Here is a 17,217-nt window from a genome sequence, read left to right as displayed (position 1 = left end):
GCCCATGTGGCGGGGCCAAAAGTCTTTTAATATCCTCTCAACATGGGAACTGTTAAGGAGAGAAAGCAACCCTCAGCTCAGGTCACGCAGCAGGGTTGCAGCTCCTCTCAGGCCAAGGCCAGCTGCAGCATGAGACCAGCCATGAGTAGCCCTGCCGGGCTGAGGAGCGGGAGTGTGCTCCCCCACACACAAGGAACAGGGATGTGCGTGCATGGAAGCCTCTGCCCCCGCTCCTGCCACCTCCTGAAAAGAGCAAGGCTCAGAGTCAGTCTTGCCCTCCAGTACCACACAGTGGGCCCCACTGGCTTCGAATCCTTGGGGGTTTTGGATCCAATGGTTAGATACTGGGAGCTAGGATTTGCTCCCAATAATTAATAATAAGTAAAAGAGAAGCGAGTAACATATGATTTGGGGAATAACAGAGAAAGCCACCTGCAAGATGGAAGAAATAACACATTATTGTACACTCAACAGAATTCCTGTTCTCACACTGGGGAACCTGGTCCTTAGAGTCACCATTTTGGTCATTGTTATGGTTTTGGTCTAAAGCGCTGCTGAAAGGTCTCCTGTTTGGAAGGTGACTGGATCATAGAGTGATGTATTCACCAGTGGACTCTCCCATTGATGAGTATGGTGCCTGAATGTGCTGTTAGGTGGTGGGCCTTGTTGGGATTGTACATTCTCACCCCTGGCTCCTCCTTTCTCTGTGTGCTTCCTGGCTGCCACCCAACGAACAACTTTCTTCTGCCATGATGTTTCCTGCCTTGGACTCAGCTGACCATGGACTGAATTCACTGAAATCGTAAGCCAAAATAAACCTCTACTCCTTCCTGTTGCAGGTTTTGGGTATTCTGTCCCAGTGGTGGGAAAATCACCAATATCATTATTAATATTCATCCAGCACATATGTTATCTGTTACTCTAGACTTAGCTTTCAAAACCGAATCAATGGCTTCTAACTAGACAGGTGCCGATCTCTCACCTGGGCTTAATCTGCTGCCAACCCAACTTTCCAGCATCTCCTCCATCCCATTGTGGACCCTGGCTTCCCTTCACCATGGTGGTTCCTTCTCTCTAAACATGCTGGGCCTTGGGACTTAACACAGGCTCTCAGGTTCTTGGTTTTCCTTCCAATACTTTACTTTGCTTGGAAAATCTTAGCTCCAGACCCAGATCACAGGCTACCTCAGCTCTGAGTACTCTCCTGGTGTCCTGGGCCCCCTTTGAACACTGTAAACTTCTGCTCTCACAGATTTACATATTTTCACTGGTTGCTTTTGTGCTAAAGACAGGGGATGGATGGTTGAGACTGAGACTTGAAATATTTCTATCTGGCCTGCTACAGAAAGGTTCCTCAACTCCAATCTCATGGAGGCCGAGGCTGGGATGATAGGGCGACCAGTGTGTAGGAAAGCAGTTTTCAAATGTAGTAGTTGTTTTAATGTGGGTTATACAACAGAACAGAACTAAACAGAACTAGTGTACTGATGTCTACTGCTATGTTTCCAAAAACTTAGTTTTACTGAAGGAAAAATGTTAATAAACATTTATGAACTACTCCAGGTGTGTACATATATAGCAAAAATTCAAAGGACAGAGAAGAACAGAGGTCGAGTAATAACAAATTTAGACAGTGAGAGGGATAGAGAAATTTTCAGAGGGGAATAGGTAAAGAACGCTCACTACACACATTCTGGTACATGGAAAGGTGAGGAAACTCTGAGAGTCTATTATTAATCTTAGGCAGGGATTACTCATCCATACCCTACTGGACAAACCTTGCTCCTTGTCTGTTTTTATAAATAAAGTTTTATTGGGATACATCTGCTCTCACGGATTTACATATTTTCACTGGTTGCTTTTGTGCTAAAGACAGGGATGGATGGTTGAGACTGAGACTTGAAATATTACTATCTGGCCTGCTACAGAAAGGTTCCTCAACTCCAATCTCAGGGAGGCCAAGGCTGGGATGATGGGGTGACCGGTGTGTAGGAAAGCAGTTTTCAAAAGCCCAGCTTATTTTCTGAGTCCAGCATCACTCTCACACCCATACTAGACAAGAGTACTGCAAAAGGTACACCCCAGCCTGGTTTTTCTCAGTAAGGTAAAGGCAAATATAGCAGATGAGGTACTAGCTAACCAAATTCAGCAGTATATAAAAAGAACAAAATGTCCTGGCCAACTGAAGTTTATTCCAGGAACACAAGGTTTAATGTCAGAAAATAAATCAACAACTTCATTGCACTGAAGAATCAAGAAAAATCACTTAAAAGGGGAAGATTCTACAAGCAGGTATATGGGGAAAATGCCCAACACCGCTATGCATGGGAGAAATGTAAATTAAAACCACAACAAGCTCTGACCTCACATCTGTTGGAAAAGTTACTATCAAAAAGCTGAAAGACAACAAATGCCGGTAAGGAGGTATGGTAAAGGAACTCTCAGATACTGCTGGCAGGAATGTAAGCTAGTATGGTCCTCATAGAGTGCAGGCTGGAACTCCCCAGAAAACTAACAACTATCACGATCCAGCAACTCTACTACATGAAGGAGATGAGATCAGTATATTGAAACGTGCATCACATAACTATTCAGTGGCCAAGAGATGGGACCAACAGAAGCGCCCATCAGATGAATCGATAAAGATACTGTGGCTCTGTGTACAGAACAGAGTCCTGTTCAGCCTTTAACAGAAGGAAATTCTAACGACCGCAACCCAGATGAAGCTGGAGGATACTGTGTTCTCTGAAAGAAGCCAGACACAGAGAGACAGCTACTGCATGAACGTATTTCTACGAGAAATCTGAAACAATATTGTAGAATGGTGGCTACAAGGGGCTGCTGGTCAAATGATGCAAAAGTTCATTTATACAGGGGAAATAAATTCAAGGGCTCTATTGTATGCTGTGGTGACTACAGTTAAGATCAACACACTGGGCCGGGGAGATAGCTCAGTGGCACAGCGCCTGCCTGGAAAGTGCAAGGTCCTGAGATTCACTCCTGCTACCCAACAAAATAAAACAAAACAAAACAAACAAAAAAACCCAACACACTGCATCTTCAAAATTACTAACAGAATTTAGCTATTCTCACCACGAAAAATGGTAAGTGTGTGAGGTAATGCATCTGTTAATTACCTCCAAAGGGCTATGTGTATATATTTCAAAACACAGGGTTGCACAGCATAAATATATGATTTTACTTGTCAATTAAAGTGAAGAATGGATGAGTGAGGAGGATCTGGGGCCTTATGGCCTGTTTTGAAAGGTAGTCTGTGCTTCCTGGCAGCAAGTCAGACTGTCTCAGTACCTTGGTTTCTCATCCGGGAGGGGTGGAGCTGTTTCTACTTTCTTGGAGTTGGCAGGAAAAAAAACAACTTCATTTGTCAAGTACTCAGAATCACTCCTGGCATACTCAGTGACTGTGCTCTCCTGCTACCACTGATGGGATACAGGGACATGGAGAAGTGCAGGTGACTCACTGACAGATATGGGTACAGAACTGGAAGACAGGGGGGCAGTGGAAAAGGTACCACGGAAAAAAATCTTTGCACACCAGCTGCATTTTTATGCTAGTGCTATGGGTGGAATGGGTCCCCATGCTTCCAAATTCCTACACTGCAATCCTTACTTTAAAGGTAGTGGCGTTAGCACTGGGGCTCTGGGAGGTCCTGAGGTTCTGAGGGTCAAGCCTTATGGATGGGACCAGGGCCCTCATCAAAGAGACCCTACAGCATTGCTGGCCCTTCCTCCCATGTAAAAACACAGCAAAACGGTCCCATCTGTGACCCAGGAAGTGGGTTCTCACCAGACACCTAATCTGTCACCACCTTGTTTTATCTTGGTCTTCCGGTCCCTAGTACTGTGAGAAAGTAATCTCTGTCCTGTCCAAGTCTGCTGCACTCTGTGACTGGGATAAACTGTGTCGTGATTCTAGGGCAGACGCAGCTTTTCCATGGAGGTGAGTAGTGGCGGTAAAGGAATGTCAGTGACACTTAGTGTGAGAATACAGTAAGGAAGCCAGGGGAAACGTCACCCGAGATATCAGCATGGAAGTCAGTGCAGAGGCTTAGGACGTGGGTGGGGGTAGTCAATGGACAGCTGGGATGGGCGTTTAGAATGGGGACAGCACGGAGCAGGACAATGAACAGGTACAGACGTGGAGGGAAAGAAAAGGACCCCACCTTGCAGACGATGTGTTTTTAGGTTGGCTGGAAGAGAAGGCACTCATAAAGTGATGTACAGGGGCCAGGGGACAAAGTTGTGTCTTCCACTCCAGATGACTTGTTTGTTAACTGGTCTGGAACGAGTTCAGAAAGGGAAAGGAATTGGGCAGGAAATAAATGACATCAAGCCTGGACAGTTTTAAGGTCGCATTAGCATTTCAGAGCAGGCAGGCCTGAAGTGAGATGGTCAATGAACTCTGTCAAGAGGCACCTTGCTAAGTAACTATTTTATTTTATCTAAAACAGGAAACATGAACTATGTTGGATTTCTGTACATCATCACTGACTTTTTTTTTTTTTTTAAATTTTGAGACAGAGTCTTGCTAGGTAGCCCAGGATGGCCTTGAGCTCACCCAGTCCTCCTACCTCAGCCTCCAAGAGTTCTGGCGTTCCAGGCACATACCACCATGGCTGACCTATCAATAACTTTTAAAGTAGGAAGGGATAATTTAAGCCTCATGTACACATCTTTAACAGAATCTAACCTTTTTTTTGTGTTAAAACAAATGAAAGATTTCTTTGCTACATATTTAAACCACTGTAATTAGAAACACTTAACTGATTTTCATTCAAATTGTTTCCTCCTTCTAACAAATTAACAACCATAGGAATGGCCAAGACTTACTCGCAAAACTTGGCTGGTTTTCATTTAAAAAATTTGTTTTTTATGAACCTAGTGGGAATGGGGCCTTTTCTGTTCTGACAAACGTAAAAGAACTCGTTTAAAAAGACGGCCTACTAGTTTCTTTCTCATTGCTGCGATGAAATACCCAACAGGTGCAGTTTCAAAGAGGAGAGGTTTATTTGGTTCACGGTTTCCAGTGGTTCAGTCCATAGCCAGCAGGTTCTGAGGCCAAAAGAGCTTGGTGGAAGGGTGTGGTGAAGGAAAGTTATTCAACTCATAGCAGCAAGGAAGCAGGAAGAAGACTATCCCTTTCCAGGTCTTCCCTCCCCTATCTCTTTCAACTTGGCTCCACCTCCAAACACATGAGTGACACTCTGAGGGAATATTTTAGACCTACACCACAACAGATGGAGAGGGAAAAAAGGCAGAATCCTGGCTTGCACCCACAAACAAGTCAGAAGAGTAAACTTCATAAAGGTTGAACCGCCCAAAATGAACAGGAGCGAGGTACCTGGATGGTTATGAATACCTGGGTATATAAAAGAGCAACTTGTGTGGATTCTGACATTTTGCTATACTATAAGTGGCTACCATCAAACCAAAACAACGGGGTAGGAAAAGAGTCTTTTCCAGCGCAGAGGCATCACTCACAGCACCCTGGAAACAACCTGTAACTTAGTGCGATCAAACCTATGTTCAAGATGAGCAAACTGAGACCACCAGGCAGTGGAATGGTTTTCATGAAGGCACCAGGCTGGCAGGCAGCCCGTGACCCTGGATCTACACTTAAGCCGCACATCACCAAAGCGTGTTCACAAGCCTTTGACGACCGAAATTGGAAATCCTTTTAAAAGTGTTACAAAACCACTGAATCACCAGCATCATTAGATTGCATTTGCCTAGCAGAGTTAAGTCACAAACAAGGTACTCACTGCAACAAGGCTCAAGGCTTCTGACGCATAAGATGCAAAAAGATTACTTGGATCTTTGACGGTGCTTACACAAAGAGAGCTAAGTTAAGAAGAAAACGGATAGCAAGCAGACAAAATCAGATACAAAGACAGAAGTCCTGCTAATAAAACTAGCTGGAAGCAAACCCTCACAAAGAAAGGATTTATACCAGTGGTTTGTAACCAGTGGTGACTTTATGGTGTCCAAAGGCATTTTCAGTTGTCCCGGTAGAGGGACATGCTGTTGGCATCCAGGGAGCAGAGGCTGCTGAACTCTAAGGCTCAGGACAAAGAAGGATCCAGCCTCAAATATAACCAGTATAGAGGTAGAGAAACCCTAGTCTTAAGGGCAGGGATGTGAGAAGGATTGTAACTGAACAGTCAGCACATACTGTGGGTCCCCTCACAGCTCCTCGGATACCCAGTCTTAAATGAGTGTCCGCGGCTGGCCATACTTGACACGTGTCATCACACGTCACCAGGTGTCATCATATATCACCGCCATGCTATTCCCCTGGAAGGGAATCTCTGTAGCTGAGTCTGGTTTCTAGTGGCCTTCGGACCTTGCACTTTTTCCCTTTTCTAACCTTGCACTTTTTTCCCTTTTCTAACTTTAATCTGCACACTTTTGCTGTACTAGACGTTGAGCTCACCAGCTCCTGAGTCCTATGTGTCCCAGCCCAGAAGCACTTAGTCTGGGGTGCCCTTGGGGGCCCCTGGCATCCCAGCCCAACATACAGCTGACACTGAATGGGGTCACATTACCACATGAGACCTTACTGCTTCCTTTTTTTTTTTTTTTTTGGTTTTTTGGGTTTTTTCTCCGGTACCGGGAACCGAACTCACGACCTGCGCTTGCCAAGCAGGCGCCTTTGCCGCTGAGCTAAATCCCCAGCCCCTGACCTTACTGCTTTCTAAATCCAAGGTCCTAGTAACAGTGCGGCGTTGGTGGTATAGTGGTGAGCATAGCTGCCTTCCAAGGTCCTAGTAACATGGACCTTTATTCAGGCCTTATTTATTATTTGATGAAGTTAGTATTTTCCTTTATTATTTATTTCTAAAGCACAGGCCACCATCACCTCCAAGAAAGGCTTCCTTCACCTGTTCTGAAAGAGCCTTTTTTTAAAAAAGACAGAAACACATTAGCAATGTAAAAGAGCCACTGCAGTCAGAAAATATTTTTAGAGACTAAGCTGAACAATAAGCCCTGAACTTTTGTTTAAATTAAGAGAGCTGAACCATTAAAATGATTTCCCGAATCCATGGCAACGTGCCTCGCATAGGAAGCATCCGCAGCCCAAGGACTCACGGCAGAGCGCAGCTCGTTCGTGGATGCCAGGGAGACGGCAGGCGAAGCTACCTAACCATTCTGTAGATGCAATTATTCACAAATACTCAGAGCAGCAGCCTTTTCCTGGTTATCTAGCCTACTCGCCGAGAGCTCAGGGAAAAACACTCAGACCGAAAGTCTGCTGACAATCATTTTACTGGCCGCCAGAGAATGCTTTCGGCAGGCTCTCTCCCATCCTTGGGGGGAGACATCCTCTGGAAAGTTTTAATGAAGGCAGGCACTGCATTCTGTCTCTCTGAGCCCTGCATCAAGCTCTGCCCCTGAGGAGCCAGGCAACCCAAGGAGAAGATGGCATGGAGGACAGGCAAATCAGAGTCCTGCTAATAAAACTAGCTGGAAGCAAACCCTCACAGCGAAAGGATTTATACCAGTGGTTTGTAACCAGTGGTGACTTTATGGCGTCCAAAGGCATTTTCAGTTGTCCCGGTGGAGGGACATGCTGTTGGCATCCAGGGAGCAGAGGCTGCTGAACTCTAAGGCTCAGGACAAAGAAGGATCCAGCCCCACATATAACCAGCAGAGAGGTGGAGAAACCCTAGTCTTAAGGGCAGGCTGAAAACCTTACTTGATGCATTGCACCTTACTTGCACATTGCACCACTGTGCATTGATACCTGCACAGATCCACCTGCAAAGCTCAGGCAGAACACATATACGTCCCGGGTCACAGTGGGTGCTGTGGAAATATTCCAGCTCACCTAAAATGGGACAGGGAAGCCCGTGCTTCGGCTCCCCATCCCTAGGAAAGAGGCAGCCCCTCACTGCCTGTGGTCCCGCATATAATGCAGAGGTTGCTCGTGGTCATTACCAAGGAGAAACCAGCCAGATGAGCACAGCATACGCGGTCCACCCAGTCTGCCCTATCCCAAAGCCTGCAAACATCCAAGCTATGATCCACATGACTTCTTCTGTCTCCTGCAGATGACTCTGCTTTATTCTTTGGCTTCCCAATGCCCCAGAACATTTGCGGGGTCATCAGTGGATGACCTACTTGGCTCCATTCCACAAAAGCACACTCCCAGCATGACCCGGGCCACAGTATGGTCTGTGGCCTGCACCAATGTTACTGCCTCAGCTGCCTCTGGATCACTGGCACCTTGTTCTTGCACACACATAAAGCTCCGTAGACCACTGAAGTCAAAATCATATTTTCGGTTTAGTGCTTTTCTTGTCGTTCTTTTTCTGGTGGTGCCGGGAATGGAATCAGGGCCTTGCACGTGTTTGGCAAGGGCCCCTTTTGCAACAAGGACCTAGAGGCTGGGCCTGCACGTGTCCAGTGGGCAACTAAACGCAGGAAAAGCTTGGTACCTCTGTCTTCGTTTTACACGGGCTCTTTTACTACCTTTACACCAGTCCCAGCCTGGCCCTGCACACAGAATGCTAATCCCTTAGGCGGTGCCTACAATATGAGGTTTGTTGGCCCTAAATTTCCCCAGACTATCTCATGCCCCTTCAAGAACTGAGGATACCACAGAAGAGGAACAAAAGTCATCTGCAGGACTTGTAGCGACATTGAATTTCCAGTTTTCACAATGTGTCCCCGGAGATGCCTACAAGTCTTGGGTCACTGTCTTAAACCATAGTCACCTTGGGTTCTGGGAAAAGCAGAGTTGCACCATGCCCCCCATGACCTTCAACCAAGAGCAGCTGTCCAGCCATGGGAGCCAAATCGCTCCTGAGCAACAGTGGCTCATCCAGGACGCATCCTAGCAGTCACACACGATGTGATCCCATTTCTGAGCCTTTTGGCAAGAGCAAAAGTCAGTCACAAAACAGGGCGGTGGTGGCCATGGGCCAGCAGAGAAGACGGACTGATGACAAATGGGCACAGGACAGTTTTGGGGGGTGGCAGAATGGCTCTCCGTCTTGGTTATGCTGGGGGCTGGTGACATAACTGTACACAGGAAAAAACTTACAGATGTGCACTCTAAAAAAAGGGTGCATTTTACTGCACGTAAATCATGCTTTGACTTAAAAAGAAATGCATGAGAGTAGGAGGAGTAGCTCCATCTATGAAGGAAGGGTTGTGTTTGTGCCCACTGAGGTTGTCCATTGAGACCAACAAGACCATGTCCTCATTACGCTATTGTGCAAAACCTGGCCCCAAGTCCCAGACCTCCTCTCCTTTACAGAAAAGAAGGTGGTGTTGGCCCCACTCACCCTCTTTCTGTTCCTCAATTACAATAAGCCCCTGACTTATAAACATCTGAGCTACGAACTTTCACAGGAGTACTGTGTAAGACTCATTTTGTTGGCCTACAAATGAATCCAGCTTATAAGCAATTCTCATGAAATGGAACTCATTCGTGAGATGAGGATTTACTGTATGGAGCTAGCCCCGTGTGGAGGATGCAACAAGGGCACCCTGGCATCTGTCATTGAGACAAACCCATTCACTCAGTCTGCTTAGGGGGCACCCATCCTATCCTATATTAATACTTATGGCCAGCAGGACTGGAGGGTGACGTGCTTGTCACCCCTGCAGGCTCTGCCTATCAGGCCTTGAGCAATTCGCTGGGCTCAAGACAGCTCCCCAAACTCCTTCTACTCATCTCTTTAGAAGGAGCCTTACTGCTGTCAAAGTGTTTTCACCACTGCTCCATCTCAAAGGCTATACCATCTGGAGTAGCAGCTCCTTTCTAGCTAAAGTCATTGAAGTGGGGGTCTTCCCTCTGTTTTACCTGTAGCACCTTTCAAGTCTGTGTGAATTACTTGATGCCAAAAATACGAATCTCAGAGAATATGATTTCTTTAGACTCTGGACTCAGGGACAAAGCCCCAGAGGAAATACTTAATATGCTCACAGGGATTCACTTGCCGAGTTGTCCTTCTTTTTACATTAGGACAGAAACGGACTTTGGCTTCCCTTGCTAGATTCTGAAACACACTAGAAGAACAGCTCAAATTTCACGTGAGATCTGGACTAGTGGCCCGCAGGAGCCCGTGCAGGCCGACAGGAGTCACAACTGCCTGGAAACTTCCCTCCCTTCCCTGGCTCCTGGCTTCCTTCTTCCTAAGATGGCAATGCACTAAGGTGCTCTGCCACCTCAAACCCACATCTACCCAGACAGCAAAAGTGACGGCTCTGCAGACCCCAGAAGCCGGAGGCAAGCAGACCCCTCCCCGAAGGCAGAATGCTGCCACTCACGCAGAACCAAGCCAAGCCCTTCTGGCGTTCAGGCTAGTCATTCAAAAAGTACCTACTACAAAATTTAAAAGTCTTGCTTCTTAACTCGGATCCTTTTGCAGACTGCCAGGACACTGCAGCTGTCGGAGCTCACAAATCAACAGCACACACCAAGTGCTTTCTCAGGACAAAGCTCTGGCTTCCGATGGCAATGAAAATCCACCCTTCCAGATGGGCGTGGTGGTGCACACCTATAATTTCAACATTCTGGGAGGCTGAGTATCCCAAGTGCCAGCACTTAGTGAGGTAGCCATCCTAATGTCACAGCCCAATGCCTTCCTCTTGCGTGTGTGTGTGTGTGTGTGTGTGTGTGTGTACACTGGAGTAAACAAACCTACTGCCCGGCCAGTCTTTTAAAAGTAGAGCATGCACAATTGTGTTCACCACCCTGTGACTGCTCTACTATACTTGATGTCACTCTTTTAGACTATATTCTTCCTATTTAAAGAAAAGAAGCAGCACACCACGCTCACTGTTCCAAGTCCCCATGTGGAGGGAGCGACCCGAACCCCTAGATCTGGGCCAGTAGGTCTGTGACATTCACACAACGACGTCAGCCAGCTGCGTGGTTCTCAGGCAGTATCTCTGGTGTTAAGTGATACACAACCGTGCCACACTTTGGTGAAAGCCAGAGAAGAATCTAAGATAACCCTACTCGCATTGCTGGGAGCAGAGAACAAAACACATCCATGCTCCCGATCCGTTCCCAAGTCTGAAGAAATGTAGCCTGTCAGGAAGTGTCACCTTCAGAGTCCTGCAGTCCTGTCGCCTGAGGTGGGTGGCAGCCTCAGCCACATCGGTCCGCAGCACCCACTGCATCCACATGGACTGGTGGTGTGGGAAGGAGGGGAGGGGGGACAGGGGACAGGAGGACAGGAATGGTGTCTGGTCCGCTGTGATCACACAAGGGGCAGGGCTGTGATGGTGACTCCCAGGGACTCCATCAGACTTGACAGCCGCATGCCCCAGAAACAGGGCAGTGCAGACAGACAAGGGGACCAGCTGTCCTTCCTGCGCAGGGTCACCACAGCCACTTCCTTCCTCAGCCTCCACCTCCGCAGTCCCACTTGCTGATACAGCCCATGCTGCAGCAAGTGATGCAGCCCTTCCAGGCGACATCCAGCAGAGCTGAGGGCACACGGCTTTGTAGGGGACAGAACTTAGGTGTAAGGGTCCAATGGCGCTGGGTAGAGCACACAGGTGTTTGCGGGGGGGCAGGAGTGGGGATGCTTTCCTTTTGCTGGACAGGGGAGAAGGTCCTCTCTGCTGGTGGAGGCTCCACAAATACTGGCTTAACCTGAACTTCAAGATTCGAGCTAGCCATAGAAAAAGGCTTGCAACTCCGGAGTGAACGCTCGGGCTTTCTCATCAATCTCTTCCTCTGAATACAGCCTCATGAGGTGTTCTCCCAAATTCCAGAAAACCACATCTGATGATTCAAACAAAGCACAACAACCTCTTCTCCAACACCCACCGCCGGGAACGGCACTATGATGCTGGGGATATATCGGAAGAGCACTAGATCAATGCTACATGTAAGAATGAAGTCTGTGCAAGTCGACACACATCGTCCTAACCAACTCCCTTCTCCGCAGCGCGGTTACAGAGGCAGTGAACATGAGGCACATGTAAGCAAACACAGCATGTGGAAGCCAACCATGACCCTCTCGGGGAGAGCCAGGGAGGTCTGTGTTCATTCCAAGAGCCCCTCTGAACCCTCACTCTGCACCCCAGCAGCCTGTCTCCAGGTTAAAGGGGGTGGTTGCTTTCACACGCACCCTTCACAAGTACCGGGAGGACCATCCCTGCTCGCCACATGTTTGCACATTTTGACTGTTGGTGCCCTTACTGCACCCCTGTGCAGACATATTTCCAAGTGGAAAGAATGTCAGATGCCACGCTGAAGCCGAGGGTAGCAAGGCATGACACACACAGCATTGTCCTTTCTTTGCAAGCTCTCAGGTGGCTTCGGTTTCCTCCAAGATACAGCTGGGGTTGGATTCGGGGTTGAGGTCTGAGTACTGGTTTTTACTTCACTCCTTTCTGTGGGGGAGGTGACACATATTCTGTTTCTATAGCAATTTCTTCTTTTTTTTTTTGAGACAGGGTCTCGCTATGCAGTTCAGGCTGGCCTCGAGGTCACTTTGTAGCCCAGGCTGGTCTCGAACTTACAACGATCCTCCTGCCTCAGAACTCCCAAGTGCTGGGATTACAGGCGTGCGTCACCACGCCCAGCATCTATACCAATTTCTTATACCATGTTCTGGCAACAGGCAGCCCGAAGGATCACACACACCCGTAAGAAATGGTGCATTTTCCACGAATAACCGAACCAGCATCCCAAGTCTACAGGCTGGGAGGGGGAGGAGGGTTTTTATTTATAATGTGCTCCATGCCCAACTTGTTTGGTCACTTTTGCCCAGATTAACCATCTTTCAGGGGAACCTGAGCCTCAGGTGGGGTGAATACCTTGATCAAGGATTAGGGTTTGTGCCATCCTCTGTGGCTCTGGTACCTGCCAATCTTACCTATCTAGACTGAGTCTCGAAAAGGCCATCCAACCCTTATGACCTGGTTGCCCTTTAATGCTAGCACAGAGAGTCCCTGACTTACACTGGTTCAACTTGCAAGCTTTCAGCTTTATAATGGTACAGTCTGAGCTCTGCTTCGGGGTCTTTTCCTGGGCCAGAACTACATGCTATGATTGTCTCTTGTGATGGATGTAGGAGTCCCTCCCTGGACACACAAGGAGCCTCATGATTGTGTGGGTCAATACCCAAAGTCTATGGTGCACTGCAAAGTGGACCAGGACACGGGTTAGGTGAGGTATATTTGGTGCATTTTCAACTTAGGATATTTTCAACTTTTGATGAATTGATCAGGAGGTAACCCTACTAAAACACTTTTACACACAAACTAAAACGTTAGGTAGGCTAGACTAAGCTGTGATGTTTGGCAGGTACTAAATGCAGTTTGACTTGGGGTATGTTCAATTTAGGCTGCTTTAGTGGGAGGTAACTTTGGTATGCAGAAGAACATGCTGTCGTTTGGATCCGAAACATCTCCCAAGGCCCACATGTGGATGCCTGGTGGCCAGCGCATGACAGTATTTACTGGGAAATGGCGGGGTTTTAAGAGGGGCGCCTCGTGAAAGGACTGTCACTCAGAGTGTGCCATGGATGGCAACTTGGGACTCTGCTCCTTCCTATTTCTCTGGTCACCACAAGGTGAGGGTTCCTCTGCCATGCCCTACTGTCATGATGTACAGCCTCATCACAGGTTCAGAAGCAATGGGACCAACTGGCCGTGGACAGAAATCTCTGACACTGTGAGCTTAAATCAACTTTTCCTCCTTTAAGTTGATTTGTCCCAGGCATTGTGTCACAGAAAGCTAACACAGAATTTTGTACATGCATCTCTCAACTTCCAATTAACAGGTTGGTGCAGATGTAATTAATGAAGCTAAGGTGATAATGGAGTATAAGGAGGCCCTAATTTAAGAGAACTATGTCCTTTTTTTTTTGGTACCAGGAATCTAACTCAGGACCTTGCATTTTTTCAGGCAGGTGCTGTGCCACTGACCTACCTCCCCGCCCAGAGCTATGTCTTTACACAGGGAAATGTGGACACGGAGACCAGGCAGCCCATCTACAAGCCAAGGATTGCCAATACTTGCCAGCAAACCACCAGAAGCAATGAGACATGCACGGAATGGATTCTCTCCGCTGCCCTCAGCAGAACTGACCTGCCAGTTCCTGGGACTTCTATTCCCCAGAAAGACAAGATGGCATTATGTCCGTCAACACCACCACATGTCCTTCCTTATGCTGCCCTAGGAACTAATCTACCCCTGCTTCATATCACTTGTGAAAACATCTATGCTTAGTAAATTCACAGGGTAACTGGGAGCAAATCCAGAAATGCAGCACAGGGGGACATGGCACCAGGAAGGGGCACACAGCGGGTGTCGATACCACAACAGAAATGGTTTATTCCTTGGTGGACGTGTTGACCTGTACCAAGATGTGTTTCCATTAATGCCACTTTGTAAGAAATATCTCCACGCTTTAACAGTTAGAACTATGATTTACTTTAGTAACCAAATGACTTGCTGGAAGAATCCCACAAGTCCCTGACAAAGCCTGGCCAGACCAAGCCTCTGGCTCTGCAGCACCCTTGTATACTCTTCCTGCCACCTGAAAATGCCAGTTGATAAATGCAGGTCCATTTTGTAGCAGAGATCGGGTATGTTTTGACCTCTGAATCACCCGCCATAAAGTAAGTAGCTATTTTGGTCATAACCGGAAGTGCTGGAATGAAGCACAAACATTCCTATGTTTTAGAACCCATTTGGGGGGTCAGGTGGGATAGTGAGCTTGAAGCTTCTACAGATGTGTAGTGCTTGGTCTACAAGGTTCAGACATGTACCCTCATCCATCATTGCCCTCACCCTGGCCGAAGCCAGGAGATTGAATTGCTTCTGCCCCTTCCCAAGTCTATCACAGGCGCTCTTGATGTTAATTTCAATATGATGTCATCGGAACAGAAATACCAAGGAAGGAAGACTGCACTCTGTCATCCTATTCCATGAAGGAGCTCGCCCAGAACCTCCTTTTCTCCCCACAATATCCTGCCCCAGCATGTGCTTTGTTCTTCTCGTTCCATAGCCCATAGCACACAGAAGATGAATTTCCTCCCCCCGCCCGAGCCTGATTCCTCGTACCTGATTCCTGGAGATACCGATACACCAGAAAGTTCACCTCGTCGCTGGTTATGCTCATCTTAGCCCCACCTCGCGGCGATGAGGTCTTCACGAAGTGGGAGCCACCCTCTGTTAGGAAGAAATCACAGAGAGAGTACTGAAATGCTGCCTGCATTCTTTTTGAGTTGACTGAAGAAAATAATGTCCATGTTCTTATACACATGACGGTAATTACTAAGTGATTCATGTTCAACTTTGCTGTAGCTTAGGGGTAAAGCTCTTGCCTAGCATGCATGTGGCCCTGGGCTTGATCCCCAGCACTGCAAAGACAAAAAGATCAATTTATATCTATATTCATCTACATACATCTATAAATCTATCTACATCTGTATCTACCCCAAGTGAAGTGTTTCTCCTAAAAACAAGAGTTGGCATAATTTATAAGGCAGGGACAGGTAAGGTTACAACTGTACTAAGAAAGCCAAATTCAGGAGCGGCAGCAAAAACAAACAAGTGACTGTTTATTCAGCAAAAATCTACACCATACTTGGGAGCTAGCATGAACAGACCCCAACACACGCAGCTGCATACATGCTCAGTGCTGCTTCAAGCAGGCAGAGAAGATGATTAAACAGGACAGTGGTGTCATTAACTGCCCTTCTAAAGTGGCCATGTGATCCTGGAAAAGGAGGGGTTGCAGTGTCTTTCACTCCCCAAACTATGGTGGGCTGTACGATGAACTCAATGGTCACTCTGTGCAGACCCAAGAAGCAAGACGGCCAAAAATGAGGAGCCAAGCAGTTAGACACATCACCTTGATGTCCTGTCTACAGGAGCCCAGGGCTTCCGGTGGCCAGCCAGAGCATGGGAACCAAGACAACATCTGTGTTTCTCCACAGAACACTGTGTTGGATCAGACAGGGCTTCCAGGGCTTGCATTTGAAGTTCCCTAGATCGTATCTGGTTTTCCTCACAACCCCCGGAGTTGGACTCCTGAGCACCTCAGTCCACAGAGAACAGGTCTTCTTTATGTGGTTAAGCCAGAATTCATCTGTCAGTGAGAGCTGCTGACGCCAATAACAGCAATGCTCCAGCAGGTCCACAGAGTGAAGAGGTTGGCGGCATGTCATCCATGTTTTGTATCTTCATGGACAGCGAACTTTGACATCGAATGGAAGGACAGGAAATGAGTCCTGCCCGATATAATCTCCTCCACTTGTGTGTGGGCAGGCCCTGGAACTCATTTCTATTGCAGAGACATGCCTAAGGTGAGTTTAGTCTATTGGGTGAGGTTGACAAGATGTCCCTCCCATGGCTATCACCACGATGGTAAATCCTGACTGTCAGTCTAACTGGACCAAGAAACTGGGCCTAGATTAGTAAAGTAGTTTTAGGTATGTCCCTGTCAGTGTTTCCTTGAATATGGGTGGCACCATCCTCTCTGCCATGAGGTGGGCAATTTTGCTCCCTCATAATGTTCTGCCTCATTGTGGGCCCAGAAACAAAGCCATGGACTGAAACTGCTGAAACCGTGAGCTGCAGTAAACCTTTCCTCCTGTAAGTGGTTTTTCTCAGATATTCTGTCACAGTGAAAAAGCCAACACAATCATGCTGACTATACAAGACTGTGTCTTAGCAGGTGGAAGGACGGTCTTTCTAGCCAACCTTTACAATGCAAGCAGTCACCATGTGCCTGTACGGGGCACCTCACTCCTACAACCACAAGGAGCCAGCTTCTGCCAGCAGGTGGAACTTGAGAAAGTCTCTGAGCTCTACACACACATGTGAGTGGGTTGAATAAAACTTTGACTGCAGGACCCAGGCTCTTGACCATGGAAACACTGAGATAATAATTATGTGTTGTTCCCACTTGCTAAGTTTGTGCTAATTTGTTACATAGCTGCTGAAAACAAACATGCTCCATGTTAGCTTATTCTACAGTTCATTTCGTAGTCTTAACAGGAATTTTAGCTTACAGTTACCAGAGCTCTGCCTCTCAAAAATGCTTCTCTTCTAGCAAGTGCTGCTGAAGATGTGGAGACAAAGGAACCTTCTTACACTATTGGTAGGGATGCAGCTGGTGTAGCCACTACAGAAAACAGTATGGGAGACCCTCAGAAAACAAACATTGGAACCACCATGTGTCCCTGCACTCCCACTCCTGGAAATGAAATGAGT

The 17,217-nt window shown here is 47.3% G+C and overlaps 1 protein-coding gene across 2 annotated transcripts in view; it reads right to left on the bottom strand.

The window, feature by feature from the left end:
- The window catches only part of Tbl1x (transducin (beta)-like 1X-linked), a 189,196-nt gene that overhangs the window by 32,343 nt on the left and 139,636 nt on the right, over positions 1 to 17,217 (bottom strand). For both annotated transcript variants that reach the window (XM_005406543.2, XM_005406544.2), the window contains one exon: positions 15,061 to 15,168. In XM_005406543.2, the coding sequence (XP_005406600.1) occupies positions 15,061 to 15,118 (58 nt within the window). In that variant the 5' untranslated portion in view covers positions 15,119 to 15,168. The remainder of the gene's footprint in view (positions 1 to 15,060; positions 15,169 to 17,217) is intronic.

This window comes from Chinchilla lanigera, unplaced genomic scaffold (genome assembly GCF_000276665.1).
Source record: "Chinchilla lanigera isolate Chin_1 unplaced genomic scaffold, ChiLan1.0 scaffold00098, whole genome shotgun sequence".
Taxonomy (NCBI): Eukaryota; Metazoa; Chordata; class Mammalia; order Rodentia; family Chinchillidae; genus Chinchilla; species Chinchilla lanigera.
This window is presented reverse-complemented; position numbering and strand designations above follow the sequence as displayed.